Source organism: Drosophila sulfurigaster, chromosome 3 (assembly GCF_023558435.1).
Source record: "Drosophila sulfurigaster albostrigata strain 15112-1811.04 chromosome 3, ASM2355843v2, whole genome shotgun sequence".
NCBI classification, from domain to species: Eukaryota; Metazoa; Arthropoda; class Insecta; order Diptera; family Drosophilidae; genus Drosophila; species Drosophila sulfurigaster.
In genome coordinates, this window is record NC_084883.1 from 3,673,746 (window position 1) to 3,699,055 (window position 25,310).

At 42.4% G+C, this 25,310-nt stretch overlaps 8 protein-coding genes across 9 annotated transcripts; 3 read left to right on the forward strand and 5 right to left on the reverse strand.

Annotated features, from left to right (window-relative positions):
- Window positions 1-100: 100 nt before the first annotated feature.
- On the forward strand, window positions 101-3,585 carry LOC133842106 (tyrosine-protein kinase Shark). Its single transcript, XM_062275029.1, has 6 exons — window positions 101-257; window positions 340-416; window positions 521-937; window positions 1,001-1,534; window positions 1,590-2,829; window positions 2,887-3,585. Exons 1-6 carry the CDS (start codon window positions 182-184, stop codon window positions 3,378-3,380), a joined length of 2,838 nt encoding a protein of 945 aa, XP_062131013.1. The 5' UTR covers window positions 101-181; the 3' UTR covers window positions 3,381-3,585.
- Window positions 3,586-3,651: 66 nt separating this feature from the next.
- On the reverse strand, window positions 3,652-5,557 carry LOC133842108 (lipoyltransferase 1, mitochondrial). The gene is made up of 3 exons (XM_062275031.1): window positions 4,619-5,557; window positions 4,047-4,508; window positions 3,652-3,987 (listed from the first exon to the last, which is right to left on the reverse strand). The coding sequence occupies exons 1-3, from the start codon at window positions 5,243-5,245 to the stop codon at window positions 3,817-3,819; spliced, it is 1,260 nt and encodes a 419-aa protein (XP_062131015.1). The 5' UTR covers window positions 5,246-5,557; the 3' UTR covers window positions 3,652-3,816.
- A 143-nt stretch (window positions 5,558-5,700) lies between these two features.
- Window positions 5,701-6,342, reverse strand: LOC133842114 (uncharacterized). Its single transcript, XM_062275043.1, has one exon. It carries the CDS (start codon window positions 6,005-6,007, stop codon window positions 5,822-5,824), a length of 186 nt encoding a protein of 61 aa, XP_062131027.1. The 5' UTR covers window positions 6,008-6,342; the 3' UTR covers window positions 5,701-5,821.
- Window positions 6,343-6,889: 547 nt separating this feature from the next.
- Window positions 6,890-7,430, reverse strand: LOC133842113 (uncharacterized). Of its 2 annotated transcripts, none has more exons than XM_062275042.1 (2): window positions 7,217-7,430; window positions 6,890-7,090 (listed from the first exon to the last, which is right to left on the reverse strand). In XM_062275042.1, the coding sequence occupies exons 1-2, from the start codon at window positions 7,319-7,321 to the stop codon at window positions 6,980-6,982; spliced, it is 216 nt and encodes a 71-aa protein (XP_062131026.1). In that variant the 5' UTR covers window positions 7,322-7,430; the 3' UTR covers window positions 6,890-6,979. The 2 variants fall into 2 exon arrangements, with proteins under 2 accessions (XP_062131026.1, XP_062131025.1); XM_062275041.1 differs by having other exon boundaries at window positions 7,187-7,426.
- A 14-nt stretch (window positions 7,431-7,444) lies between these two features.
- On the forward strand, window positions 7,445-9,112 carry LOC133842107 (ubiquitin carboxyl-terminal hydrolase calypso). The gene is made up of 2 exons (XM_062275030.1): window positions 7,445-7,714; window positions 7,773-9,112. The coding sequence occupies exons 1-2, from the start codon at window positions 7,570-7,572 to the stop codon at window positions 9,008-9,010; spliced, it is 1,383 nt and encodes a 460-aa protein (XP_062131014.1). The 5' UTR covers window positions 7,445-7,569; the 3' UTR covers window positions 9,011-9,112.
- A 650-nt stretch (window positions 9,113-9,762) lies between these two features.
- Window positions 9,763-16,408, reverse strand: LOC133842105 (protein clueless). Its single transcript, XM_062275027.1, has 7 exons — window positions 15,858-16,408; window positions 13,497-14,643; window positions 11,114-13,430; window positions 10,933-11,058; window positions 10,654-10,869; window positions 10,386-10,597; window positions 9,763-10,311 (listed from the first exon to the last, which is right to left on the reverse strand). The coding sequence occupies exons 1-7, from the start codon at window positions 16,027-16,029 to the stop codon at window positions 10,083-10,085; spliced, it is 4,419 nt and encodes a 1,472-aa protein (XP_062131011.1). The 5' UTR covers window positions 16,030-16,408; the 3' UTR covers window positions 9,763-10,082.
- Window positions 16,409-16,534: 126 nt separating this feature from the next.
- On the forward strand, window positions 16,535-18,198 carry LOC133842112 (PRKR-interacting protein 1 homolog). The gene is made up of 2 exons (XM_062275039.1): window positions 16,535-16,763; window positions 16,824-18,198. The coding sequence occupies exons 1-2, from the start codon at window positions 16,590-16,592 to the stop codon at window positions 17,391-17,393; spliced, it is 744 nt and encodes a 247-aa protein (XP_062131023.1). The 5' UTR covers window positions 16,535-16,589; the 3' UTR covers window positions 17,394-18,198.
- Window positions 18,199-18,403: 205 nt separating this feature from the next.
- On the reverse strand, window positions 18,404-24,523 carry LOC133842109 (lissencephaly-1 homolog). The gene is made up of 8 exons (XM_062275032.1): window positions 24,374-24,523; window positions 20,771-20,885; window positions 20,411-20,711; window positions 20,194-20,350; window positions 19,950-20,127; window positions 19,753-19,888; window positions 19,281-19,632; window positions 18,404-19,212 (listed from the first exon to the last, which is right to left on the reverse strand). Exons 2-8 carry the CDS (start codon window positions 20,806-20,808, stop codon window positions 19,139-19,141), a joined length of 1,236 nt encoding a protein of 411 aa, XP_062131016.1. The 5' UTR covers window positions 20,809-20,885; window positions 24,374-24,523; the 3' UTR covers window positions 18,404-19,138.
- Between the last annotated feature and the right edge of the window lie 787 nt (window positions 24,524-25,310).

A 25,310-nucleotide genomic window follows, 5' to 3' on the forward strand; every position in this document is an offset into this window, starting at 1 on the left:
ATGTTTTTAGTATCTTTTTCGAAGCAATATAGGAGATTTTGAAATTTAACTTGCAGCCACACTGCAGCAAATGATGTACATCGCTGATAAATGTTATTGAGAATTAGTTGTTTTAATTGTTAACTTATTTTACGCGTTAAACCGTATTAATATTAGTACACATTCTTTAGATGGCAGCATAATGACACGCGATGATCATATTAAATGGTTTCACGGCCGCTTGACACGCGAGGACGCCGATGAGTTGCTCAAACAAAGTGCGTACCTTCGAGACTTGCGAGACTCGCCCCAAATGTGATTGTTTGTTCAATTGTGACTGTAAATTATACTAATTGACAGGTTGTGATGATGGGACATTCCTGGTGCGCGAGAGCAGCACAGCAGCTGGCGATTTTGTGTTGAGTCTTTTGTATCAGGTAAAGCGATAACGATCATAAACAACAACAGGGTGCCAACCTATGTATATGATTAAGATTTGTGTATGTACATATGTGTGTTTGCTACAAAATAATTGTTGCAGGGCGAGGTCTGTCACTATCAAATAAGACGTCATGGCGAGGATGCTTTCTTCTCGATTGATGACAAAGGACAGACAAAGATTTTACATGGCTTGGAAACACTGGTCGACTACTATCAACAGGAACCCAATGGCCTTATCACCAAGCTATCGGTGCCTCTCTCTGGCGATCCACCACCGCACAACACTCGCAGTCAGGGTGTGACTAATTTGCTGCATCGTGCCACCAGCAAAAACGAGAGCAAAGTGGTATTCGAGTTGCTTAAGTGCGGCTATCGCAATTTTGATGCCAAGAATCAGGATGGCCAAACAGCGCTCCATCTCGCCGCTCTGTACTGCAATGAAGACGTGCTGAAATTACTTTTGGATGCTGGCGTTCAAGTGAACAGTTCGGATGCATTTGGCTGCCAACCACTTCACGTAACTGTCCATCGACTTATTGGGTTATTATTATGCGACTAATCTCTCTCTCTCTCTCTATAGTACGCTTGCCGTCAGAAGCCTGGCAGCTTCATACGCACGCTCATTGCCGCTCAAGCCAATGTAGAGGGACGAAACATCGAAAACGGATATGTTCCCTTACATGAAGCGGCCAAGCATGGCAATCTGGAGGCCGTCCAAGTGTTACTCTCAGCACAAGCGCCGCTTTTGCCACGCACCAGCTCCGGCGAATTTCCCTTTGATCTGGCCAAGGAGGCTGGCCAAACGGTTGTCGAGGAATTTCTGCTAAACTACAAACTGCCGGCAGCGAATACTAGTCGTGAGAGCTGGTATCATAGTACACTTAAACGTGATGAGGCCATCGATATACTCATGCAATTCGCCAATCGTCTGGAACGCAAGCAGCTTGCCATGGGTCAGACGGTGGACACTTCGGGCTGCTTTTTGGTGCGCTATTCCGAGTCGCCGGCCGCATCGGGCTACGTGCTAACCTTGCTAAGCGATCAAGTGGCCAAAAACTTTCGCATCTCACAAGCGGATCTCTATCAGAACGGCAGTAAATTGGAGTCCACAGGAGTGAGTTTAAAAAATAATTTTTATTAATTGTTTATTAGTAATTTTTCTTTTGCAGTCAAAATTTTTGTACATTGACGATGGCCCCTATTGGCCAAGTCTTGAGCACTTGGTGGAACATTTCATGCATTTTTCGTATGGTCTGCCTGTCAGTCTGAAGTATGCAGTGCCACCTCAGCCCAAGCCGGAAGTGCCTTCCTTTGCCACCATTCCGCGTGCCACGCATAAACAACGGGACACACACAGCGAACCGAATGCACTGCTGTCTCACCATCCAGGCACCAGCTCTGGACATCAGCATGCGCAGCACGGTCATGTGCCTGCGCTGACGATAGCCAAGAAGAAACAGAAGGAGAATAGCAGCTCGATATTCAATTCGTTGCGTCTGACCAGCCCTAAGAAGGGACTCTTCGATATGAACTCGCTGCGCAAAACCAAATTGAAGAATAAGCGCAGCGATTCGGAGAGCAGTGCCACTGGCGCATCACCCAACAGCAGAGCCAGCGAAGAGTTGCATGTGGCAGCGCCAATGCTTAAGAATCTCTCGTTCTCAACGGACTTTAGCAACTTCAATGTGGACGGCGGCGAGTTGTATAATGTGCCACGCAACAATACACCCGTCGAGCTGCCGCCAATTGCTCAGAAGACTGAGGCCGAGGTGGAGTATTTCACCAAGAGCGACGTTGCCATTGAAAGGGAACGCGCTGCGGCCCAGAACACCAATGGATATTTACCGACAATGGATGTGCTGATGCTGATGGATCAACCGCTCAAACAGTTGGGTGCATCTGACAAGGTATCGCGCCTGGACTCTGTTGTATCGACAGGCTCGACGGAGAGTGAAATGGCTAGTTATCTGCAGCGCAAGTGCAGCGGGGATGGAGTATTAGCTGGTATCAATAGCAGCGATCTGGAGGCAGCAAAACAGAGATTTTTCATACAAAAGGATCAACTGGAGTTGGTCGCCGAGATTGGAGCTGGCGAATTTGGATCTGTGTACAGGGGCTGGATGAGGCAGCCAAACGCACCAGACAATCGTGTAGAGGTTGCCATTAAGACGTTGCGCGACGCAGAGCAGCAAGCCATAAATAAACAGGAGTTTCTGCGCGAAGCATCTGTCATGATGCGGCTGGAGCACAAGTGCATTGTGCGTTTGATTGGCATCTCAAAAGGTGATATGTTAATGATGGTTCAAGAACTGGCACCTTTTGGTTCCATGCTTCAGTATATTCTGGATCACAGTGATGAGCTGAAGGTCAACTTTGAGCTAAAGCTCTGGGCATCTCAAATTGCCTGTGGTAAGTTTTAGTTGAGAGGCTCAAAAGTACTGCTTATTAACTTAACTTTACTTGCAGGCATGCATTATTTAGAGAGCCAACATTTTGTGCATCGAGATTTGGCAGCACGAAACATTCTTTTGACTTCCCGGAGACAGGCGAAAATCAGTGACTTTGGCATGTCGCGTTCGTTAAAAGCCGGCAGCGATGAATATCACTTCACCCAGGGCGGACGTTGGCCCATTCGCTGGTATGCGCCGGAGAGCTTCAACAATGGCATCTTCTCTCATGCCAGCGATGTTTGGTCATTTGGCGTCACACTGTGGGAGATGTTTGCGCTGGGAGCACCTCCATACGGTGACAAACTGAATGCTGATGCCATCGAACTGGTAAATCAGGGTTACCGATTACCCCAACCAGATCTCTGTCCGGCCTATATTTTTGCGGTAATGCACAGCTGCTGGAATCAGCATCCCAAGGAGCGGCCAACTTTTGCCTACCTTATGGAGTTCTTCAGTCGCGATCCAGACTATCAGAATCTTCCGGAACTGGTGCACTCTGTGCACATTTAAAGTATCACCGCAATTGTATGTGTCCGTATAATGTGCAATGTCTCTCCATACACGTACTTGTGTGTATTTGTCGTTGGCTTAGTAAATTCCAATTTGTAATGTATTATCTACCACGTACCATAAAATCAATTGTTTTTTGTGTCAAATAGCGAACAAGTGTGCCTTACATTAAATATATTAATCACTATTCAGTAAACTTTGTATGTACATCAGTAATATGTGTACAAAAGAATTCGTCTACTGATATAACGCTTTAAAAGAAAGGTGTGTGCATTTAATGTAACAAATTTATTGCAAATTTCTTGATATAAAATATAAAAAATATGTATATATTTATACGTTTATAAAGTATGTAACATATGTATATGCAACTATAAAATGGCTATATATGGCTGAATCAGCGGCACAGCTATTGTGTTAGGTAAAGGAATAAAACTCAAATAGATCCGTTCATCGCCTGCTGCACATTCGAGGTGGACACCATTTTGAGGGCGTCAATAATGCCATTCAGATTCTGCTCATTGTATGCTTTGCCCTGGAGCGGAGTCACCACTGGCACCATCTGATCGCTCTGCGGCAGTTGTATTGCAATTTTCGACATCAGACCCTGAAATAACAATTCGTTTATTGTATGTTAAGAAAGATAATATTTAAGTTAAAACTCACAGCTTCCACGTCAACGCTCAGCTTGAGCTTCATGCCGCTGTTGTCACCCTTCAGCTCCAGCTCTTTTTCTACCGAAAACTTGGGCGTTTTGCCAATAACCCAATCCCAAGAGCTGTAGCTAGCGCGCAATTCCTCAATGCCCGGGAACCATCTCTCTGTGGGATTGACCAGCTGAAAGCCACGTTGTTTCATCAACTGCGTGCTGCCGCCATCCTCCAATGCCATCGCTGCTGTGCGCAGATACTCATAGCCAACGGCGGAGAGCAATTGCGGCACATTGACATTGCGATTCACATCGACCAAGTTGCGAATAGGCGATGGCACCGATGCAGTTGCTCGACTGATGTAATTGGCTGGCTCCTTCACCAGCGATTCTCCCAAATGCAGTTTATTAGCACTGGCCAAAATGGTGCAATGATGGTATGCATTTGGCCGACCCAGCTTGGCAGCTGTTCCAGAAATCTGAAATCAAATTAAAGCAATATTATAAGTGTAAGCGAAATAAATTAATGAATTTAATTAATGATTGTGGGATAGTTAGAGGTCATCTCAGGACAGATGGCCAGATGTACCTTTTTAATTTTAATAACAATATCATCGCGTTCGTTAATCTCCGACTTGATGGCCCATTCACGGAACAGCGCCCTAGTCACAATGTTCAGATTGTATTTGCGATTGTAGCGTTCGCGCGGTGTGAAGAAGGTGCAATTGAGATTGCCACGATCATGATAGACGGCTCCGCCGCCGCTGTTCCGACGCGCCAATGTGATGCCACGCTCCATCAGCCTAGACACATTTGCCTCGGTAAATGGATTCTGATGGCGACCAATGACAACACACGGATCGTTAGCCCATAGCAGCAGCACATGATGGTTGCCGAAGTCGAAGTTCTTATACAGCCAATCCTCAAGGGCCAGGTTGGTGAAGATGTCATGTGATTGTGAAATGAACACAGATTTCTTGATATCAGTGTCGGCAACTGCAGACAGATTATTCAAACGCTTAGTTGACTGCAATTTATTGCCAGCTGTTGTTCCAGCTGTGTTTACTGTTGTCGTCGACGATTGTGCTGCAGTTACATTGTTGCTATCGTTATCGCTATCTCTTGAGACAAAACGCCTGACTTCTGCGGTCGTCGCAGCACCTAGACGCTGCAGCAGACGCAACTGGCTTGAATTGCGACGTAAGAGCAAACTCATATTGAATATTTCGCTTTACAAGCGTTTAAATTTTAAACAGCTGCTACAATTGCAATATTGCACAATTACGTACTGCGGCGATTTGATTATTGTTGTTGCTGCGCGCTCTCACAAGGAAGTCAATCGTCGATGTTGCTGTTGCTATGGCTCTTTTCGCGCGCTCTCTCCCCCTCTTTTGCTGTCTTGATCTTTCTCTCTCGCGTGGAAGCTCTCAAGGCAATGCACTTACACTCCTCTGGTGCTCGTTGTTACAAAAACAAGGTCAACGTCAGCGTCAGCTGCTATTTGATATGATTTTGGGCAGGTTTTTAACGGACCTCCGCAGCGTTTTTGTTCTCTTTGCGGTTAGGTTGAATTTGTAGTCTATCTTTTATATACTATAGTATATGTATGTATGTTTATATGTATGCCTACGTCTACGCTGTGTTAGTTATATTCATTATTATCTGTGGCGCTTCTATTTTAACTTATAATTCTTCTTTCTTGCTTTGCTTTATTTTTTTTTTGGTTATTTTTTGTCGTATTCCTTCCTTTTGGTTTATTGCTTTTTGGTTGCGACGCGGTTGGCTTTGGACTTTAGAACCTATTGGACTTGCAAGCTGCTGTATTTGCTGCCACCGAGCTGGCCGAGATGAGATATTCGTGAAGGGCGGGTGTCTGGTGAAGCCACTTCCAGGTTTGATGCAATCCACAGACACGCTTACGGAGACCCAAACAGTCCTTGTTGCTCCAATTTACTTGCATGCTACGCTTCACACCCATCCAAGAAAGAGGGTCTATACGGTCAATAGGAATTTAGGCCAGTACTCGACTCTAGCCAAAAATAAACTCAATTTTTTGCTACGCAATTAAGCAGAACGTTGCAAACTTTTCAATAGTAAAAGGTTTCGACTGCTTTGGAAATTGAAAATTTTCCACTCTTTGTTTGCATCGGCGGCGATTGTGCGGGCGGGGGACGGGTTGGCTGACGCGGTGTAATACAAAACAAACACACTGTTCAGAGACAGAGGAGACAACGACAAAACTTAGGTATCGGTGTAGAAATTCACGTCCGATTTACATTGGCGCAAGATAAGCACTGAATCCGATTGGAATGGCAATTGCAATAACGTGAAAGCTCCCCACTTCACAATGCTGCTCGCCACTTAACAGTCAGCTCTAACAGAATTGCTGTAAGCAGACTTCGATGTATTTGATGTTTTCATAGCTAAGCCGATAGTTCTCGAATAATAAAATAACAATTTTGATTTATACAAATATGATTATTATTGTATATGTTGTATTTGTATAATAAATTTGGTGATAGTATTTTGCTATTGGTGCAACAACATAAATTTTGTACTTTTTCTTTTGGTCACACTTTTTTATTTTAAAAATATGTAAATTATAATTCAAATTCTATATTTAAAAAAGTATTAAAAAATATTTGATTTATTTTTTTGGTAGAAGTAAAAAACTAAAATTTCAAGTTCAAAGTTAGGACTAACTCGCGCTGTTACAATGCTCAAAATTTAAAATCAGCTGAAACCCCAGGGTTCTAGTCCTCGCTGATAAAGCTGTGATAATGTTGTTAACAGTAAAAATCACATTTCATGTGTTGATACTCCGCGTATGCGTGCGAATGACCAAAACAACTGTCACACATTTCGATACATAAACTTGTTAATAATTTATTTCCAGTGCAGAAGTTACAGCGATATATGTTATTTTATATTTTTTTAGATTTACAGGATATTAATTAGGTATGCCGCCATTGTTAATATATTCAGCTTCCAGTGGGTCAATTGGCTTCCGTGCAAAGCGTGCAGGCAGCTGCCAATCCTCAATAGCCGGTTCGCCCGTTATCTAAAATATTACAAGAATATTGCATTAATAATCCACATTATGTTGAAATTGTCATTCGCAACGTCTACTGTAGTAAATGGGCTTTTTAAAGTTAACCTTTTTGCTTTTCGCATCCCCTGAACTTGCCTGCTGACTTGGGCTCGGCTTATTGCTGGCAGCTGCCAAGCCGCCCTTACGAAATTGTATAAGGGGCACACGTTTGGTCAACAAAATTAAATTTGGTCGCACCATGTTTTCCCAAAAGAAACTTAATTTACTTTCTGATTTCAAGGAATTTAAGAATAAATGTTACGTCAAAACAGCTGACTATAAACGAAATGCAGAGTTGCCAGACAGTAGCGATTGAATTATCATTCACACTGAAGGGACCGATTTGAAACACAGTCATTCACACGCTTGCGACGAAGAAAAACAATTTTAGCTGTGAGATTTGTTTTCAATTCCTTAAAGATATTTTTTAGCGCTTTCCAGCGCTCAATATGAGTTTTACGGGCGGCGGAACTAGCACTTCGGCAGGAAATGGCGGTAACAACAATGCCTTGCCAATGGCGCAATTGGCAGACGGTTGGCTAGAGCTTGAATCGGATCCGGGCCTATTCACCTTGTTGCTGGAAGATTTTGGCTGTAAGTAGTTTTAGGGTTGCAATTTGCAATCAATAATGACTTCTGCGTTTAAATTCAGGTCATGATGTCCAAGTCGAGGAAGTCTACGACCTACAAAAGCCCATAGAAAGTCCGTATGGATTTATATTTCTATTTCGTTGGATCGAGGAGCGTCGGGCGCGTCGCAAAATTGTTGAGACGACTGCCGAAATTTTTGTTAAGGATGAGGAGGCAATTTCGAGCATATTCTTTGCCCAACAAGTTGTACCCAATAGTTGTGCCACCCACGCCCTGCTTTCCGTTCTACTCAACTGCAATGAGAATAATCTGCAGTTGGGCGAAACATTAAGTCGTCTTAAGGTACACACAAAGGGTATGAGCCCCGAGAACAAAGGCTTGGCTATTGGCAATACACCAGAGCTGGCCTGTGCCCACAACTCTCATGCCATGCCGCAGGCACGTCGTCGACTGGAACGCACTGGAGCCGGTGTGGCTAGTTGTCGTTTTACTGGCGAAGCCTTTCACTTTGTCAGCTTCGTGCCCATCAATGGGCAACTGTTTGAACTCGACGGCTTAAAGCCCTATCCTATGAACCATGGCTGTTGGGAGGATCACGAGGACTGGACGGACAAGTTTCGTCGCGTGATGACTGAGCGTTTGGGCATTGCCACTGGCGAACAGGACATACGCTTCAATCTGATGGCTGTGGTGCCGGACCGACGGATAGCAATCACACACAAACTGAAAATGTTGCGCACTAATCAGGCCATTGTGTCTGGCACGCTGCAGAAGCTGCTAAAGGCCGATGAGCAGGGCGAACGCGATGAACAGCAGCGTCCAGACACACCCACCACGCTGCTGGAGCCTAGCGCATTTACAGCGAGAGACTTGCAGTCGCTGCTCAAAAATCTGGACACGGAAATCGCCATCAATGAGCAGCATTTGGCTGACGAGAACGATCGCCGGCAGATGTTCAAGGTAGACGCGAGTCGCCGCACTCACAATTATGACAAGTTCATTTGCACGTTCCTCTCGATGCTGGCGCATCAGGGCGTACTCGGCGAGCTAGTCAGCCAGCACTTGCTGCCCTCCAAGAAGATCAGTGGTCAAAGCGCAGCGAATCGCATTAGCAAACAAAGCAGCGCGGCGGCAACGAACACGGCAAGCTCCAATGCCAGCGCCAATGCAGGAGCAACAAAATCGCAACAGCAGCAGCAGCCACAAGCTGCGGCTACAACTCCCAAGAACGGCAAATCGCCAGTCAAGACACCAGGACGAAGACGCAAGGGTCGCAACAAGTGTAGAAAGCGCAAATGATCTGCTCTCCGTCATCTGACATTATTATTGAGTAGTATAATTAATATTAGGTTTGCCACTAAGTTAAGTTACAATTATCAATAAACTTTCTGAATTTTAGTATTTTCACTTTTATTTGATCATTTTTTTGTAATAATAAAAAACATTTTGTTCATGTGATTAAATGTTCCAGGTCCTTCTTGGCATATTAAGGACTCAACCGTATGTGTGGTGTGTGTATTTAATGTATATGAATACATATTTCTTTATATCTATATGGTAATTGTATAACAAGAGATGAAGAGAACCATTTACTTTGCTTTCAACTTTTGTATACCTAATGAATGCCAAGCGCTTTTCATATTTCTTTCAGTTATGCGCAGCGCAGCATAGTTTATGTAATTATTATATTATTGTTAAGGTGAACAACAAAACAAAACAAAAACAATGCATGCTTGGATATGCAATGTGTATGCAATATGTCTTCATATCATATATAATGTGTAATGACTATTTAACTATAAAAAATAATATATGTTTGTCGTAAGGCAAATATGTTAAACAAACAAAACATGTGTACTAATAGTTGCTGTTTTCAATAGTAGCTGGTGATGATTCGAAGGGTGACTCGACAGTTGGGTTTGTTTCTATGTTTGTTGACTCAACTAAAGCTAGAATGATTTAAAGCCTTATATCGTCTAAGGATATGGCCGTACATAGTTATAATTATGCATAGTATTTTTACGATTACTGTGAGCAGTAGAAGAGCAGCCTTTAGAAAAGGACACATAATTGAATATGCTTTTATTACTATTATTATTATCTTGTGTGTGGGTATGGGTATCTGTGTTTGTTTTTGGGTTCACTTCAGTATAAACGAATTTTGCTCAGACGCCGAATGAAATTGAAATAACGTTGATACGACAACGAACAAACGTTTGGACAACAGTTTCGACTATTTTGTGACTTGCTTTTGTTTTTTGAGTGTTTCGTTTTTGATGTTTTATTATTGTAGTTTTGTCTTCTTCTTCTTCTTAATGATGCTGTTTTTGTTGTAGTTGCTTTGCAGGGCTTGTGGACATGATGGATTCATTCAACTAGAAACCGTCGTGGACGCATCACCTCCATTTGTAAGCTGCGTGGGTTTGACTGGTTCTCCTGCAGCGGTTGAGTCTTCCTTTGGTTGCTCAGTCTCAGATAGATTTTCATTGTTGTTGGCCGAGGCCACAATTGTTTTAAGAGCATCCGTAATTTCGTTCTCTTCGGTATTTGTTTTCAAATGCTTTTCTATTTCGGTGCGCACCTTGACAATGTCCTTTTGGCTATAAGGATGAAGCAATTTGAAAACATTCATTTATAATATTTGAATAGATTATAAGAAGCGCTGTAAACGAACCTGATATGCACAAAGAGTATGCCATTGATTGTGTTTAGCATTTCCAGTACAGATCCCATCGATGGGGGCGTTATGTGAATGGGTGGCAGATCACTGGTCAACTTGCCATTGGTGTAAATGTCGTTCATCTTGCGCTGCAGAGCGACGGCCTCGTGAGTCAACAGACGCAGACATTCTGCCGATTCGCGGGTCTTGTCGTGTTTCTCACCCAGCTGCAAATTGAATTTTCTATTAGCATTAGCATTACTTTAAGAATAAAGTTACTAACCTGGGATTTGTAAATGGAGTAGGTCTCCTTCTCATTGTTTAGCGCCGAACGGAAGTCGCCCATGCAGGATTGTGTGCGTGCCATCAGATGATAGCTAACCGCCACATGCATGGCCTTGTTACCAAAGTACTTCAGATTGAGCTTCAATGCATGCTCAATGAAACGCAGCGACAGCTCATACTCTCCCAGCGCATGCAGGATCAAGCTGATGTTACTCTGTGGACGGTTGAATTGAAAGAAGTGAGCTCATTGCTGCTGAATTTAAGCTGCTGTACTTACATCGATAAGTGCCACCTCGGGATGATCCTCGCCACAGATAAGCACCAGCAGATAGCGAGCACGATAAAGAAGTTTCAGCGACATACCCACGTGACCATTGGCAAACGAATAGAGCGACAAATGTGCCTGAAATTGAAATGTTTAATAATGGAACAGAAAGAGCATATTCAGCTAAACTTACGTATTCCAAAATTGTTGAGGGATTGTCAATGCCATTGACACGCTCGCTCATGATGACAGCGCGCTGTTGAATAGCCAACGCATCCTGGGCATCGCCCAGCAGATAACTGAGACGCGCCAGCATGCGGAGACAGGAGCCATTCTCCTGATGCATAGCGCCAAACACATTGTTGAGAAGATTAAGTGCCTCGCTGATCAGCTCGTAGCCCTCCTTGAGCAGACCCTGTTGGATTTTGGTCTGACCCGTGGTGTAGAAGTTGTACGCATCTGTGGCACGTGGACTGATGTGCTTCACCACGGGGAACACGTTCACAATGTCATCGTCGCTGAATGTGGGCTTGTGCTTCGACTCGAAGTTATAGTCGCGCAACAGCACCTGGATGCCTACTTTGAGGCAGAAGGCACGCAACAAGCTGATGCGCTGCAGTCCGTATTTGGATACAGCCGCCTCAATGGAATCGCAATCCAACTCCCAGTTCCAGTATGCCTTCGCCTCCTTGCGGATTTGCTGCCACAGCGAGCGAGGCGTTACCAGTGTCCAGTCGTAGGAGCTGCTACTCGATCCATTTGATCCATTGGCACTGCCTCCAGCAGCTGCAGAGTTGCCACCTCCATTCTGTTGGGTGGCAGCTGCCTGCTGTGGCTTTGACGTCTTGGCAGACTTGTTGTGTTTGTTGTGCTTGCCACCGTTGCTGCGCGTTTGTTTCTTGTGCGCCTCCTCGCTGCTGACGGCAGGATTTACTGGTCCCGTGGTCACCAGACAATTGAGGAAGTGACTAATCGCAGCGGACAGATGCAGTGGCTCGGTGCTCTGCATGTATGTGTAATAGATGTGTTTGGTGGCACGCACAATCAGCTCCATAATGGCAATGCGATGCAGATAATCCATGCGTGGCATCTGGCCAAGCATTTTGATCACCTTGCCAAGGTAGCGAATATTGATGCCATGACTGTGCAGAGAGTCGGTTAAGCTCTGCCCATCAATGGGCGGCGATGAGTGAGCCATGTGCTCCTTGATGAAGGCAGGGATTTGTTTAAGCACCAGAAATTCGGCGGCATCCTGTACAAGTTTCTTTTGCTTGGCCAACGATTGGGAGCCGCCCTCAGGACCATCCACGTGACGAATGCCCGGCGAAAAGACATCGGGATTAAAGCGGAAATCAAATTCCTTCTCTTTGAGCGACCCCACAGCGGAGCAGGCGCGTTTGACCACCTCGGCGGCCTGCACCTCGTTTGAAATGGCGACATTCGACTGTGCTTCGCGTATGGCATTCACCATGGCCTCAGCACTCTTTGTCTCTGTGGCACTCGGCGATGATTCCGCTGGCTTCTCCTCGGCTGTTGTTTTTGCTTCATCGTTTGGTTTCTCCTCTGGCTTCTCTGCCTGCTCTTCCTGCTGCTTCTCGGCAATGGCAGGCAGCTCTTTCTCCGCGGTAGCCGCTGCCTGCTTCTTGGCATTGAGTGATTGCAGATGCACGGCGGCAATGCGTATGAAGGTCACATAGCGATCCTCAATGAATGCCTCGAGCAACTCCTGGCGCAAGCAGCACAGCTTATGGCGATGCTCAATGGGGAAGCCCATCTCGGTAAGCTCTTTGCTCAGCTGCACATCCTGCAGCTTGAGGAAATTTACATCTGGCGGGAACGTGCGCAGCAAATCGAGTATATAATGACGGCCATCGTTGCCAATTATGCCCTTGCACTCCACCGAGGAGCACAGCTCGACGGCTTCATCGCGCTCATTGAGCACCGAGTGCGGTAAGATCTTCAAGTGTTTGCCCGCAAGGCGCAACAGCTCCAGATACTTGGGATGACTTAGCACCGTCTTGCCGAAATCGATGGAGCCATAGACTACAGATTGTTCCTGTTCGCGCTCCAGAATGCCGGGAATGATCGACTGGGCGGTGACGCGATAGCCACGATAGTCAATTACAACTGTGCCCAGTGTATAGAGACCTTCCACGTCCACAGCATTGTAGACACGCACGCCATGCAGATCATAGCGTGGTGCCACAAATGCGGCATGATCGCCGCCCAGCTCCTTGTAATGGTCGCGCACATCGAATCCCAGCGAGAAGAATATGTTGTTCCAGATGAACATTTGCATTTTGGCATCCTCGCCGGGATTGATAGCCAGCACATTGCCATCAATGACGGCCATGGCACCACGAGTTGCCGCCGTCACAAAGTCACCGTGCACCTTGAAGATAGCGCGTTCGCGCAGCAAACGCTCTGGCAGTGTCTTGCGTGGCAGTTCTCTAGTTGTCTGCAGCTCCTCATTCCAGTCGCGTGTCTGGCCAGGAATATGCTCCTCGTAGCTGTAACGAGACAAATAAACGAATCAGTTATATGATTGCAATTGTACTTATTTTTTAATTACTTACCCCAACTTGGAGCTGAAGGCATCTTCGGCACGTATGGCGTCCACGGTGTGCTCGAGTTGTGGTGCCGACCACTGGTACACCTGATAGGGAGTCGCCACACGCTCAAAGGCATGCCGCATGGTGCGACGCTTCTGGATGGCCTGGAAGGCGCGTCGGAACGATGGCGAAATGTGGGAGAGCAGATCAATGAGTGAATGACTCAAGTGACTGGGATTGTCTGGCTTGGGATTGAAGCAATCGTCTGTCGACTGATTAATGTAGAAGCCCTTCGAGCAGGCAGAGATGTGAAAACGTTTATCCTCCATGGTAACCACATACAAGTACATCAGATCTCCATGCAGCTTGCGTGGACCGGGTGGCGGATTCCAGGCCGATGTCGTCAGCACCTTGAGTGCCTGTGGTCCCTTGGCATTCTTCACATTCGGATGCAGTGGCAGCAGTGGCGGCTCACGCACTCCGGGCGTCACATACTCGGGTGGCGTGCAGTCAACGGAATCGGGGCGTGTCCGCTTCTTGTCCAGCAGATCACCCTGTGTGATGGTCTTCAAATAAGTGAGCGAGATGCAATCAATGCCATTGTAGGCATCAGCCGGATCCAGATTTTTGAGTAGATCGCGCACATGACGCACATGAATACGCGCCTCACGCATTGTGTACGGCTCCTCGACGACGCGTATCGTCGATCCCTGATCCAAATGCTCAATGGTCTTCAGTTCGGCAAAGTTGTCCAGCGTCACGTTGTCCAGCTGCAGCGAGAAGCACGTCCTGTGGCATGTCTCCTCACGATCCATCAGCAGCTGATGTATCTCCTGCACCAGCTCCATGCTCGACAATTGGACCGAGAGCACATCGGCGCCGGGACTGCTGATGTTCACCGTTATGCCCACATCATGCAAGGCATCCAAATCGACATCCTCGCCAGAAGCTTCATCTCCATCAGCCACAGCTTCTTTAGTTCCCTCCTCGCCTTCTGCTGCTCCGGCTGCTGTTGGTAGTTCCTTGTCGGCCACAACATTGGCATTGGCGTCGGCCGCATCGCCGCCATTAACTGCCGCTGCTTTCCCCGCATGTCCATTGCTCAGAGCTGCATCAGTCTCGGTGGCGACGGCTTCTTGGGGCGGGCTTTTGTTGCGGTTTTTCTTGCCTCCTGCAACGAAACAAATTCAATACAATTTAGGTCAATAGTTTATCTACAATTGTATTGTAGATTTATTATTTCCATATTATATGTTATGTAAAAAATAAAAATTTACCCCTAGTTTGAAAATATGTTGTATTTATTTTATAAAAACAAATTAAATTATAATAATCGAGTAACTAAATAGTGTACATATTTAAGCTCATTAAACTGTTAAATAGACTGTTAAATTAGAGGACTGACCTTTCTTAATGTTAATGTTACTTGTCTGTTACATAACAGAGGTAGTGTGTGCTAACTTTTGCCTTTCACTGTAACCGGCTCCATGCTCATGCACATGTTAATGAATGCACATGCATATGTATTATATATGTGTGCGTACGAGCGTTGTAAAACAAATGCTGAGAGAAACACAAACAAAGTCAGAGCTACTCGCTGATAAGGCATCGGCGACTGTCTCAGAATACAGCAAGAAAAACCTCAATAATCAGCGAAAACATTTCACATACAAATTTCAGTTGCAGAGATTGAAATTTCATCAAACTCAAGTGAAATTTCAAAATTAGAAGCACTTAGATAAACAATAAAGAGCGCAAAAGAGAGCAAAGAGAAGCAGCGAGAGAGAGAAATGCAGTTTATACTATGGGGTGGTGTAAATTAAAAAAACATGATTTACATAATTGACAAGATTAATGCTGTGCACTTGCATGGTTTCGAGTATGTGTTTGTGTGATTCTGTGTTGCATGCATTTGCCTTAAAGAGAGAAGCACGTGGTAATTGTAGGTTAAACATTCAAAACTACGGGCGCCGCATCTGCTGCAAGGGGTTAATGTACATAGCCATACATACACACAAAACATTCTTGCACATGTAAAGTCACACACTCACACACACATAGAGGCAGCACTCCTCTCACGCACACAGAGTGCACATTGTACGCAACTCCCACTTACACAAATGCAATTGAAACATACGCAACGCTGCCGCTGCTGCTGTTGGGGGCAACGACAATAGCGCCCAGCAATAGACAGCGAGCCGCATTTAAGGCATTATAGAAAACATATTACGTAACGCAAAAAAATGTTATGTGATTGAGTTTTTTTTCTTTTCTTCGTTTTTACTCGCAAATCTCGCACTTTTGGAGCTCACACAACAAACAGTTAACGCAGTTTATTGAAGAAGAAGTGGAGATGGGGGTCGGAAATGTTATAGTTTAACGCACCTTTCTTCTTCGATGCGTTGCTACTGCTGCCATTGACCAAGTTCTTTTCGCCGGCTGTGGTTACAGTGTTGTTGTTGTTGCTCTTGTTCTCCTTGGCTTTGGCCTTGCCAGTGACACCAGACGCAGCATCACCAGTCGCCGCCGCATTTTTCGCATCCAACTCGAGCGCCATGCTGCTGTTGTTGTTTCTGCTTAAGCGCACAATAACTAAATCCAAATTCTATATTACACACGTTCGTTCTTCACGTTCACGTTCACGTTGCCCGTTGCCGTGTTACACAACTCTACGGTGCTCTGGCGACTGCTGCTACTTGCTTGCTTACACTCTCTGCTCTGCTCTTCTCTTCTCTGCTATGCTCACTGCGCTCAAACTGATTGCGCGTTCGTGATTTTGATTTTATTAACTAGAGAATATGTAATATAAAACGGGGATTTATTGTCCAGGTGTATTTTCATAAACATGTGACAATTATATCTTTGGCTACGTTAGCATTAACACATTACGAGTAACACTTTTATGTCGTTAATTTAGATATTAACGCGTTGTTTTCGGCTCCCACTTGTCAATGTGACCAAATCAAAAACAGTAGCTATACGTAAATCTACATGCAGTCTTTATAATCGGTATTTTCGGTATTTTTAAGCTTACCGATGTAAATGGTATTCACAGCAAACGTAAGCGTAAGAGAATGGCAAATTTACTAAACTCGATGTCAACAACGACAAACAAACATGTCGTTGATTAAAAACTTAGTTAAAGAAACTGAAAACAAGCCGCGTAAGAAGAAAAAGAATGCGGACTCGGAAGGCAGTGATTCTGATGGTAAGGACAAGCCGCTGGGGCCTTTTATCAAATCCGCCACTGATTTGCAAAGGTTGAAATTAGAGAAGCTGATGAAAAATCCCGTAAGTCTCAACCAATTCACTCGTATTCAAAGAATACTACTAACTAGCACTAAATTACAGGATAAGCCTGTGGTCATACCTGAGCAACGTCGCGAGCGGGATTATATGTCCTCGGTACCCACATTTGTGCGAAATGTGATGGGCAGCAGTGCGGGTGCGGGCTCTGGCGAATTTCATGTTTATCGCCATCTACGACGGAAGGAATACGCCCGCCAAAAGAATATACAAAACCAGAGCTTACGCGAGGCCGCGGACGACGCCTTTCAACAGAAACTGGATGATAATAAGCGTATTGCCGAGGAGCGCACAGCAAAGAAACGTGCTAAGCGCCTAAAAAAGAAACAGCGGGCAAAGCAACCGCGTGAACAGAAATCAAATGAAACTAAGAAGCCGGAAGAAAGTGGATCCAATGAAAGTGCGTCGGAAGCAGAACAAGATGAAGAGGCTCCCCCGATAAAGAAAAACAAAGATACTGAAGGTGCAGAGGAAGAGATCAGTGGCGCAGCATCGACGTCACAGCAATTGGAGAGCACAAAAAAAATTGAAACCGATGAAAGGACAAAGCAAAGTGATCCTGTAGTCGAGTCATCAGAACCAGTAGCAGAGTCTGCTTCTCAAACGGATTCTTAACTTAATATATTGTACATCAAATAAAAATAGTTCTTGATTTATTAGTGAAACAAGTATGTTTTTATTTATTTTACGTATGTATATATATAGTATTTATATATATAGATTAACCATTTTATTTTGTTGTTTAACGATACAATTGCCACTGTAGATAAAATTGGCTCTTTACCGTTAGCATTTTGTTCATCATTTGAGGCCATCATAGTAAAGCAGCTCTGGTGATAAATTGAAGCGTTTAGGAAATATGCATTGTGTTTTTAATGTGTGTAATAGAGTACGGATCGCATGATTCGCATATCTTATGCTAAATGTTCGTGTAAAGTGCATAAAATTCAAGAGTTCTGCAAATGTTTTAAACTCTATCGAGTCGAAAGTACTCGACTACAACTGCCCTGAATATCGGCAAATGCATATAGAGCATATCAATTGCGATTAATTGTTGTTTCCATTTGTGTGTCTTGTTTTGTTTCTTGAAGAATCAAATTTATTATTGTTTACATTAATTGTTGTAGTTTTAGTTTAAATTCACAATCCGGTTGTTGTTGTTCTTCATCTTTTATATATGAAATGTTTTCAATGTTCCACAAATAATTAATAATGTTTACACATATACAATCATATGGTTTGCCTTTGCACTTAGATCGATTAATTATATTTAAATTTGCAGCATTTTTCCTAGCGTAAATCATACTTTGAACTTAAAGCAAACTTAAACTTGTACACATTTTATAGGTTTCTTTGTAATAAACACCCAGTGCCATTTAAAAAATGAACAAATCGGTATTTTTTGTTGTTTTTGTTTAGATCCTTTAGCAAAAAAGAACACAAAACTACGAGCTTAAATCATTTTGTAAAAGCTTTATCAATGTTTTGTTTTGTTTAATAATAATTACCTCAATTTAATAAAAATCAAATCTTAAGTAATTCTCAGTAACAAATTTGCTTTTATGTCGTTCGCTCTGCGTTTTTAATATTATAGAAAATACTTTTGCCTTATGCTGTGTGTAAACTTTTGTATTGCCCGAGGGCGTGGCATGAAATCTTCTACTACCAAGAATACATTGTTTTTTTTTTTTGTGTGCGAGTAAATCTCGATGAAGTTTAGCTATATTACTGGGTGAGTGATTTAAACATTTGAACTTGACAAATTTTACAATGGTGTTTTTTTTCTCTTTGTATATATTTTTCTTCAAATTGTTTTCCGACTCAAAAATATCTAGGGAAATTTTACTACGGATCTTATAAGTTGTGTCGGCTAGCGAGCGTGCTTCGTGGGCGATTGTATTACGTTTCTTGTTTTCATATTTCTGAGGCGTGGGTCTACACAGCATCTAAATTAACAGTAATCGTATGTATAAAGGTATATATGTATAAATATATATATAAATATGCATGTACTTTGTAAATAGTTGGTAGCATGGTAAGTTAATTAGGAGGCCGTAAATTAAATAAATAATTCGTTTTCTCTTCACTTGATCTGTTAGCAAACAGTTGCTTTTCTTCGGATTGAACTTTAGACATACAAAATGATATATAACGTATTAACGCATTTATATATGTATGTAGATAATAAAGGTGGCTGAGACTGTGTTGTGTGGGTGTGTTTTGCATATTTAAATACATATATGTTTGTATATATATATATATATATGTGTATATATATATATATATATTTATATATAAATATTGTAGCTTTATTAATTATGTTTAAATTGAGAGAATTAAGCAAATCCTTTGCTGAGTTCTTAACGACATTCCCAAACTTTAACTGTTTGATCCACACTGCCGGAAATGACATATGGATGGGCTTTGTGAAAATCTAAGAAATAAAATATGGAAAAAATTAGATTTATAAAAGATAAAATACAATAATTCAATTTTACTCACCAATGGATGTACAAAAATGTTGATGCGCATAGAGCGTCTTCATGCATCGTTTGTTGCGCAAGTCCCAGACTCGAATGGTCTTATCATCACTGGCCGATACCAAATATTTGCCACCCGGATGGAATGCCAAACCCCGAACCCAATTATCGTGCCCGTTCAATGTAAGCAAGCAGAGTCCAACGCTTACATCCCAAATACGAATGGTTTTGTCACGTGAGCCAGATGCCAGGAAAGGTCCTTGATGATGACCCTTCTTGTTATCAGCGCCAGCTGCTTCGTTGATTGCTGATGCGGCTGCTTCCGGTGCCCAGGCAATGCATTCCACCGTATGCTCATGATCGCGTAATTCAACCTGGGCACATTAAAAGGAGATGAATTAAATTAGTAATGAAACAACTCGATTCTGATGGTAGTAGCACAGTAGACAAACATTCTGTGAGGTCACACAGATTCCATCAGGTGATTGACTCACCTTACAGTCTTTTGAATTCGTCAACCAAACGCGTATTGTGTGATCATTTGAGCATGTGGCAAAAATGCTGCCTTCTATGTGCACGCGCACCATTCGCACCCATTCGCGATGACCGGTGTAGGTTTTGACGCAGTAACTGGCCGTGAAGAAAGAGTCTGATTAGCAACTATATATTAAGAACGTTGAATGCGACTTACCCTGTGGCCACTTCCCACATTTTAATGGTGCGATCTCGCGAGGCGGACAGCACATAATCGCCGGCGGGCACAAAGGCTACCGAGGACACATTATGATCGTGACCGTGCATAGTTTTAACACACTCGTAGCTCTGTTGGAAATCCCATAGTTTTATGGATAAATCAGCGCTGCAGGAGGCTGTATAGACATTGAGAGTCGAACGTTGTTAACCAGTAAGCAAGAGAAGTCTATAGAGGTATTTACCCAATAGTTTGCCCTGTGCATCGAATGCCACATCCTGCACAGAGTCTGTGTGTCCTTTAAGACTACGCTCGTACTCGCCAGTTTCGAAATCCCATATCTTTATAGTGGCATCCTCCGATGCCGAGACCATGAGTCCGAATATGGGATGAAATATAACCTGATAACATAGCGATTAATAAAAACTTGTTAACTTTCGAGAGTTATCTTCTCGTCTTACTCTCGTTATGCTTGCACGATGTCCTGTCAATGAGTATTTCTCTGGAGGTCGGGGTATCCATTCGCCGGGAGTGCGTTTGTTCTTTGTGGGTGCACCTTCGATGACCTCCTTTTCAGCTTCAGTTAGCTTAGCCTCTAGTTCCATAACCTTCTTTTGCAATCGTATGACTGATGTCCATTTCTTTTCTAGCAGGCCGCCAAACTTCTTTTCCGCTTCTGTGCTGAGATCGGCCTCCTTGCGAAAGGCTTCCAGTGAGTCGGCATATCCATTTGAGCCCAGATAATCGGCAATCGCTTGGTTACTGCAAACAATATTATATTAGTTAGCTACTGACTCTTGCGGCATGTTAATGTTACTTACAGCTCCTCGCGCTGCCGCTGCGACAACACCATTTTCATGCTGTTCTTCGGTTAGGCCGTGCTTCAATTCTTTTGCTGCTGTGGCTGCGATTTGTTGTTGCCTTTCTTGTGCAAGGCTGCAAGTAAATCAAAGAAGAAGCAACGTTTATATACACGAACAATCAGCTTCAGTTTCTTACTGAATGTGACTGACTGAACAGGAAATTAGTTTCACAAAACGAAAAGGCAAGTTTCGCAAAGAGGCAAGTCACCCACATAATTTTTTTGCTTGATTTTGATTTATTTATTTTTTTTTTTTTGGCAATATTGACATGAAGCAACGCATTTTGAGCATGCATACTCATCACTCTTCTCTTTGTTCTCATAATGATGTACATAATTATTCACATCAGCCTCTTAACTATTTAGTTTTGTGTGTTTCTGGCACACGAAGTTTTGTTTTGTGTGATTTTGATAAAACCACTATTGTCTATAGAGATTGCTATTGGACATTGAGCAAGCAGCAAACTGTTTGTTAACTTTAGATTGCACTTGTTTTCAATTGATAACCAATTTGCTATAGATACTGTGTAGAAGTTTGTAAATTTGTTCAACATCATCAAAAATAGTAAACGCAGCAGTTTTGGCTCTATGGTTGCTTTAAATAGCATGCCAGGTACTTGTTGGTTATGGCAAGAGCAATTCAATTAACTCAAGGTAGCCAGGCACTTAACCATATGGCAACAACAACAAGCAATAACAAATCACAGGTGGCACGCAACAAAGCGACGCGGCGATCAAACTAAACGAAAGAATAACTAACACGTTTGTTTTTTTTTTTTTTTGTTATTTTTGTTTCTTCTTGATAAGCATTTTTGGTGATGAACGATGGCAACAAATGTGTGCTCTTTGGATAGGGTTGCCAACTACAACTGCAGAAAAAAAAATTACAAGCAAAACTGGCAAAGCCAATTAGCAAGATATAACGGTAGTTCAAGCAACTTTGTATAAGTAAATAACATAGGAGAAACAGAAACGGAGTCATAGTCAAAGAGAGAGTGAGAGAGCCGTAACACGATAAATCGGGGCTTAAACTCTGCATATACCTTTACACTCAGAGAACACACCAAATACACACATTCGCATAGAAACTCACACATGTTAATACACACATACTCGAAATGAGGAAATGACGTTTTCAAATTATTTTTGGACGCTTAACCATAGCCAAATAATATTTAACGATTTTGAACTAGCTGTTTAAGTCACACACACACACTTACGTACGTAGGTACATTTAACGAAAAACTGACCAAACGAGTTCAAGCGATGAATTTTTTTTCGCGACGACGACATTGAAACTAAGCATGACTCACACTCAGAGAGGAGCGAAGTCTGCCTTTATCAGCTGTTGTGCTGGGACATACGCTAAGAGAAGCTAAAAGCTAGTAAATGACAGAATGGAGCATTCCTCAAACTGCGCATCTAAAAATATAAAATAAAAATCAATACATAACACGAAAAGGCAGCCCGCAAACGTCACGCGTATTAACGGAACGTGCGTGGGTTGATTGGGTTAGGGGACCAGGGGAGGTGGCGTAGTCTCTTAATGCCGGACAACGACAACAACCGTTTTGTTGTGGCAACCAGGCATGCGTTTGTTGTATTCCCATTTCCCATTGGGGCCAGCAAGCATTCCAATACATTCCTTCCAACTGGATGATGGGTGGTGGGGGTAGAGCTGCTATCGTAGTAACGGTGTCCCACAGCAACAATAACAACGAATACCGCTATAACTACAAGGGGGCGTTTGGGTCACACGCTGCAAGATTTGAAAGGCGTCGGCAGACGATACGCAAAAACAAAAACAGAAAAAAAGGGTTACCAGCCTGGTACCCACACAATACATTCACATTTACAGACACATTCATAAGTATTCGCATGTCTATTATTTTTTGCTTTGTGGTTCTGAGGTTAAGCTACACATTCTACATTTTCCATTTGCATTGTAAATAAGAACCCATATGTAGTTGTGTCAATTCGTATGCATGTGTGTGATTATTACACGTAAAAAGCTCGCGCGGGTGGCTGATGTCAGGGCTGCATTCCAACGAACAAATACACATGCACACACTCGTCAATGCGTATGCACAAGGATGCAGTGAAGCTTCCCCTCCCATTCTTTTTGCTCTCTCAGAAAGAGAGAGAGGGAAATTACAATGGCGAATGAGAGTGAATCGAAGAAGACCTTGCACTTGCCTGTTTATCGCGTGTTTCACATGCTCAAGCGTTCATCGTTTGTAGTCCACACACGATATTTGGAGATTTTGCAATGCAACAAATGAACTATATATAAACTATTAATTATTGCACTTTTCACCTATAAAACATTTCTACGCACGAGAGTATAATTACACCTTAAATATAACCATTAGAAAATGCTAAATGAAAACAAATCATCATGTCATAAACCAAACTTAATAGATAATGCCACCAGCTATTTATTCTCGACAGACCATAAGAGTCTCAGACTTGATGACTCCAGACTACAAAACATAAAAAAACCGCTTAACTCAGCAAATTGCACACGTTCTGGGAATTGTAAATTGCACCGAGCACTGTTAACAATGCTATATGCCATACAACATTCAAACATACATATGTTATATATAGGTATGTATGTATGTATGTGTTGCAATGGCCAATGCCAAAGCAGCCCAAAACGGAAAACTGTAAAAAAAAACCTTTTTGTTGTTGTTTTAAAAACAAGATTTCTACCAACTCAAAGTAGCTGCATTTGAAGAACTGGTTTCATTTATCTTTGCCCCATGTAAAAAGCTTTCCTAGGTGTTCGCGAGGGCGCAGTCAAAGAACGAGGGAATCTGTGGGGTTTTGTTCTGTGTAAAAATCGATCAATTCTTGAGCGAACGAGGAGCAGGGGGAAAGCGAGGATACATGCGCAAAAACACACACACAGACACACACTCACACAGAGACACTGACGCAGGGTCGATGTGTCATCAGTTTTAGTGGTTGTAAGAAACGATGAATTTATATTTATTATTTTTGCACTTTTTATTCGTTTTTTTGTACGTACGTATGTATAAACTTTTCAATTGACACTTAGACAAATGGTTTTTGCATAACTTTTGCTTGATGGCTGTTTTTCAATAACAAAAACATACAACCACACAATCGCATTAAGCACAATAACAACAGCAACAACAACACCGACACTGACGAAAAATAAAAACTGTTACGACGGCCATCTTGAATGAGCAGCGCAGTCAGTAACGCTGCCGCAACGGTCAGAAAAGACAATATGCAAAATAGAAAAAGATCAAATACATTTGTAAAACACGCACATTTTCAACAAAACAATAGCGTTTAAAATAGAGTTTAGTTTCTTTCTCGTATAAATCGCGCACTAACACATTGCCAGTGTTCACACATATGACAAATTTTTCTTTTCCTATTTGCCCATTACATTCACTTCGTTGCTGCGTTGCTGTCGCACAACGAACGACACTTTGCAAAAAGGCTTTGATTGTGAACTTGCGAGCGCGAGAATTTATGATTGCGATTATTTTATTTTTTTCCAGGCATACTCTTCATAAATACTTACACAAATTATGATTTTATGTATTATAAATTAGTATTTTCAATTAATTCGAAAAAATTACGCAGAAGTATGAAGCAAGCGCGGCGAGAAATGCTCCCAATCAACGTGAAACAGTGTGACCGCGCTTCAAACCATCAAAAATACTATAGGACCTAATAAATACCTATATATTCTATTGTAGTCTATTGTATACCATGTATTCATTCCTTCAATATATTGTCTTTTTTTTTACATTATTTCAAACACTTTAAAGTCCTTGCGTACATACAACAATGTATTATTATTATTATTTATATTTGAACAGTAATCATTTGACTTTTTTCTTTTGTAATGAATTGTTATTAATATGCATAACAAATTTTAATCTTAAACAAACCAAATAGAAATAATAACTACACATAGCATGGTAAAGTCAAGTTTTTATTATTGTGTAAAATGGAATGTTTAAAAACGTTGCCATAAATGGTATCAGTTCGAAAATATATATATATATATAGTATAAAATTACGTTAATTTATATTAGTATATACCAAACCAAAAATAGTTTTCGCAAACTGTATCATAGTATTATTTTGTATAGTTTTTTATTCCCATGTTGTTCATAAAATTAGAGTGACCAGAAAAAGGCAAAATGGAGGAACGAATAGCTGGAAATTTTGTGGGAAATGGGAATTTCAAAAAAATAATTATTTTCTATATTTTATTGTATAAATGTATAAGGCCACTCTGGCATTGTATTAGCATTCCTATCGACTTCAGACATCGATTATTGCGATAAGTATACAGTAACCCTCACTCTTTGGCGCTCATTTCAAAATTAAATTATGTACCATTCTCTGATTTTCGATACTCAGAGCGCTGTAATGGAAGTATACAATACAGTAAAACGCATCAATTTACAACTGAAGTGCATGTATTATTTTTATCTTGCACACTCATA

What these genes read in the sequence shown, in the direction of transcription:
- LOC133842109 (XM_062275032.1), bottom strand. Translation starts at nt 20,808, where the DNA reads ATGAAAATGGTGTTGTCGCAGCGGCAGCGCGAGGAGCT. An exon ending in ATCGTGCAAGCATAACGAGA is followed by an intron (nt 20,351 to 20,410) that starts GTAAGACGAGAA and finishes CTATGTTATCAG; the next exon opens with GTTATATTTCATCCCATATT. An exon ending in CGAATTCAAAAGACTGTAAG is followed by an intron (nt 19,633 to 19,752) that starts GTGAGTCAATCA and finishes TAATGTGCCCAG; the next exon opens with GTTGAATTACGCGATCATGA.
- LOC133842114 (XM_062275043.1), bottom strand. Translation starts at nt 6,007, where the DNA reads ATGGGTGTGAAGCGTAGCATGCAAGTAAATTGGAGCAACAAGGACTGT.
- LOC133842106 (XM_062275029.1), top strand. Translation starts at nt 182, where the DNA reads ATGACACGCGATGATCATATTAAATGGTTTCACGGCCGCTTGACACGC. An exon ending in CGATGAGTTGCTCAAACAAA is followed by an intron (nt 258 to 339) that starts GTGCGTACCTTC and finishes ACTAATTGACAG; the next exon opens with GTTGTGATGATGGGACATTC. An exon ending in GTAAATTGGAGTCCACAGGA is followed by an intron (nt 1,535 to 1,589) that starts GTGAGTTTAAAA and finishes TTTCTTTTGCAG; the next exon opens with TCAAAATTTTTGTACATTGA.
- LOC133842108 (XM_062275031.1), bottom strand. Translation starts at nt 5,245, where the DNA reads ATGAGTTTGCTCTTACGTCGCAATTCAAGCCAGTTGCGTCTGCTGCAG. An exon ending in TTGTTATTAAAATTAAAAAG is followed by an intron (nt 4,509 to 4,618) that starts GTACATCTGGCC and finishes ATTTGATTTCAG; the next exon opens with ATTTCTGGAACAGCTGCCAA. An exon ending in TGAGCGTTGACGTGGAAGCT is followed by an intron (nt 3,988 to 4,046) that starts GTGAGTTTTAAC and finishes TTGTTATTTCAG; the next exon opens with GGTCTGATGTCGAAAATTGC.
- LOC133842112 (XM_062275039.1), top strand. Translation starts at nt 16,590, where the DNA reads ATGTCGTTGATTAAAAACTTAGTTAAAGAAACTGAAAACAAGCCGCGT. An exon ending in AGAAGCTGATGAAAAATCCC is followed by an intron (nt 16,764 to 16,823) that starts GTAAGTCTCAAC and finishes ACTAAATTACAG; the next exon opens with GATAAGCCTGTGGTCATACC.
- LOC133842105 (XM_062275027.1), bottom strand. Translation starts at nt 16,029, where the DNA reads ATGGCGCTCGAGTTGGATGCGAAAAATGCGGCGGCGACTGGTGATGCT. An exon ending in CAACGCATCGAAGAAGAAAG is followed by an intron (nt 14,644 to 15,857) that starts GTGCGTTAAACT and finishes GTTTCGTTGCAG; the next exon opens with GAGGCAAGAAAAACCGCAAC. An exon ending in CCTCAACAATTTTGGAATAC is followed by an intron (nt 11,059 to 11,113) that starts GTAAGTTTAGCT and finishes TTTCAATTTCAG; the next exon opens with GCACATTTGTCGCTCTATTC.
- LOC133842113 (XM_062275041.1), bottom strand. Translation starts at nt 7,321, where the DNA reads ATGGTGCGACCAAATTTAATTTTGTTGACCAAACGTGTGCCCCTTATA. An exon ending in GGGATGCGAAAAGCAAAAAG is followed by an intron (nt 7,091 to 7,186) that starts GTTAACTTTAAA and finishes GTAATATTTTAG; the next exon opens with ATAACGGGCGAACCGGCTAT.
- LOC133842107 (XM_062275030.1), top strand. Translation starts at nt 7,570, where the DNA reads ATGAGTTTTACGGGCGGCGGAACTAGCACTTCGGCAGGAAATGGCGGT. An exon ending in GTTGCTGGAAGATTTTGGCT is followed by an intron (nt 7,715 to 7,772) that starts GTAAGTAGTTTT and finishes GTTTAAATTCAG; the next exon opens with GTCATGATGTCCAAGTCGAG.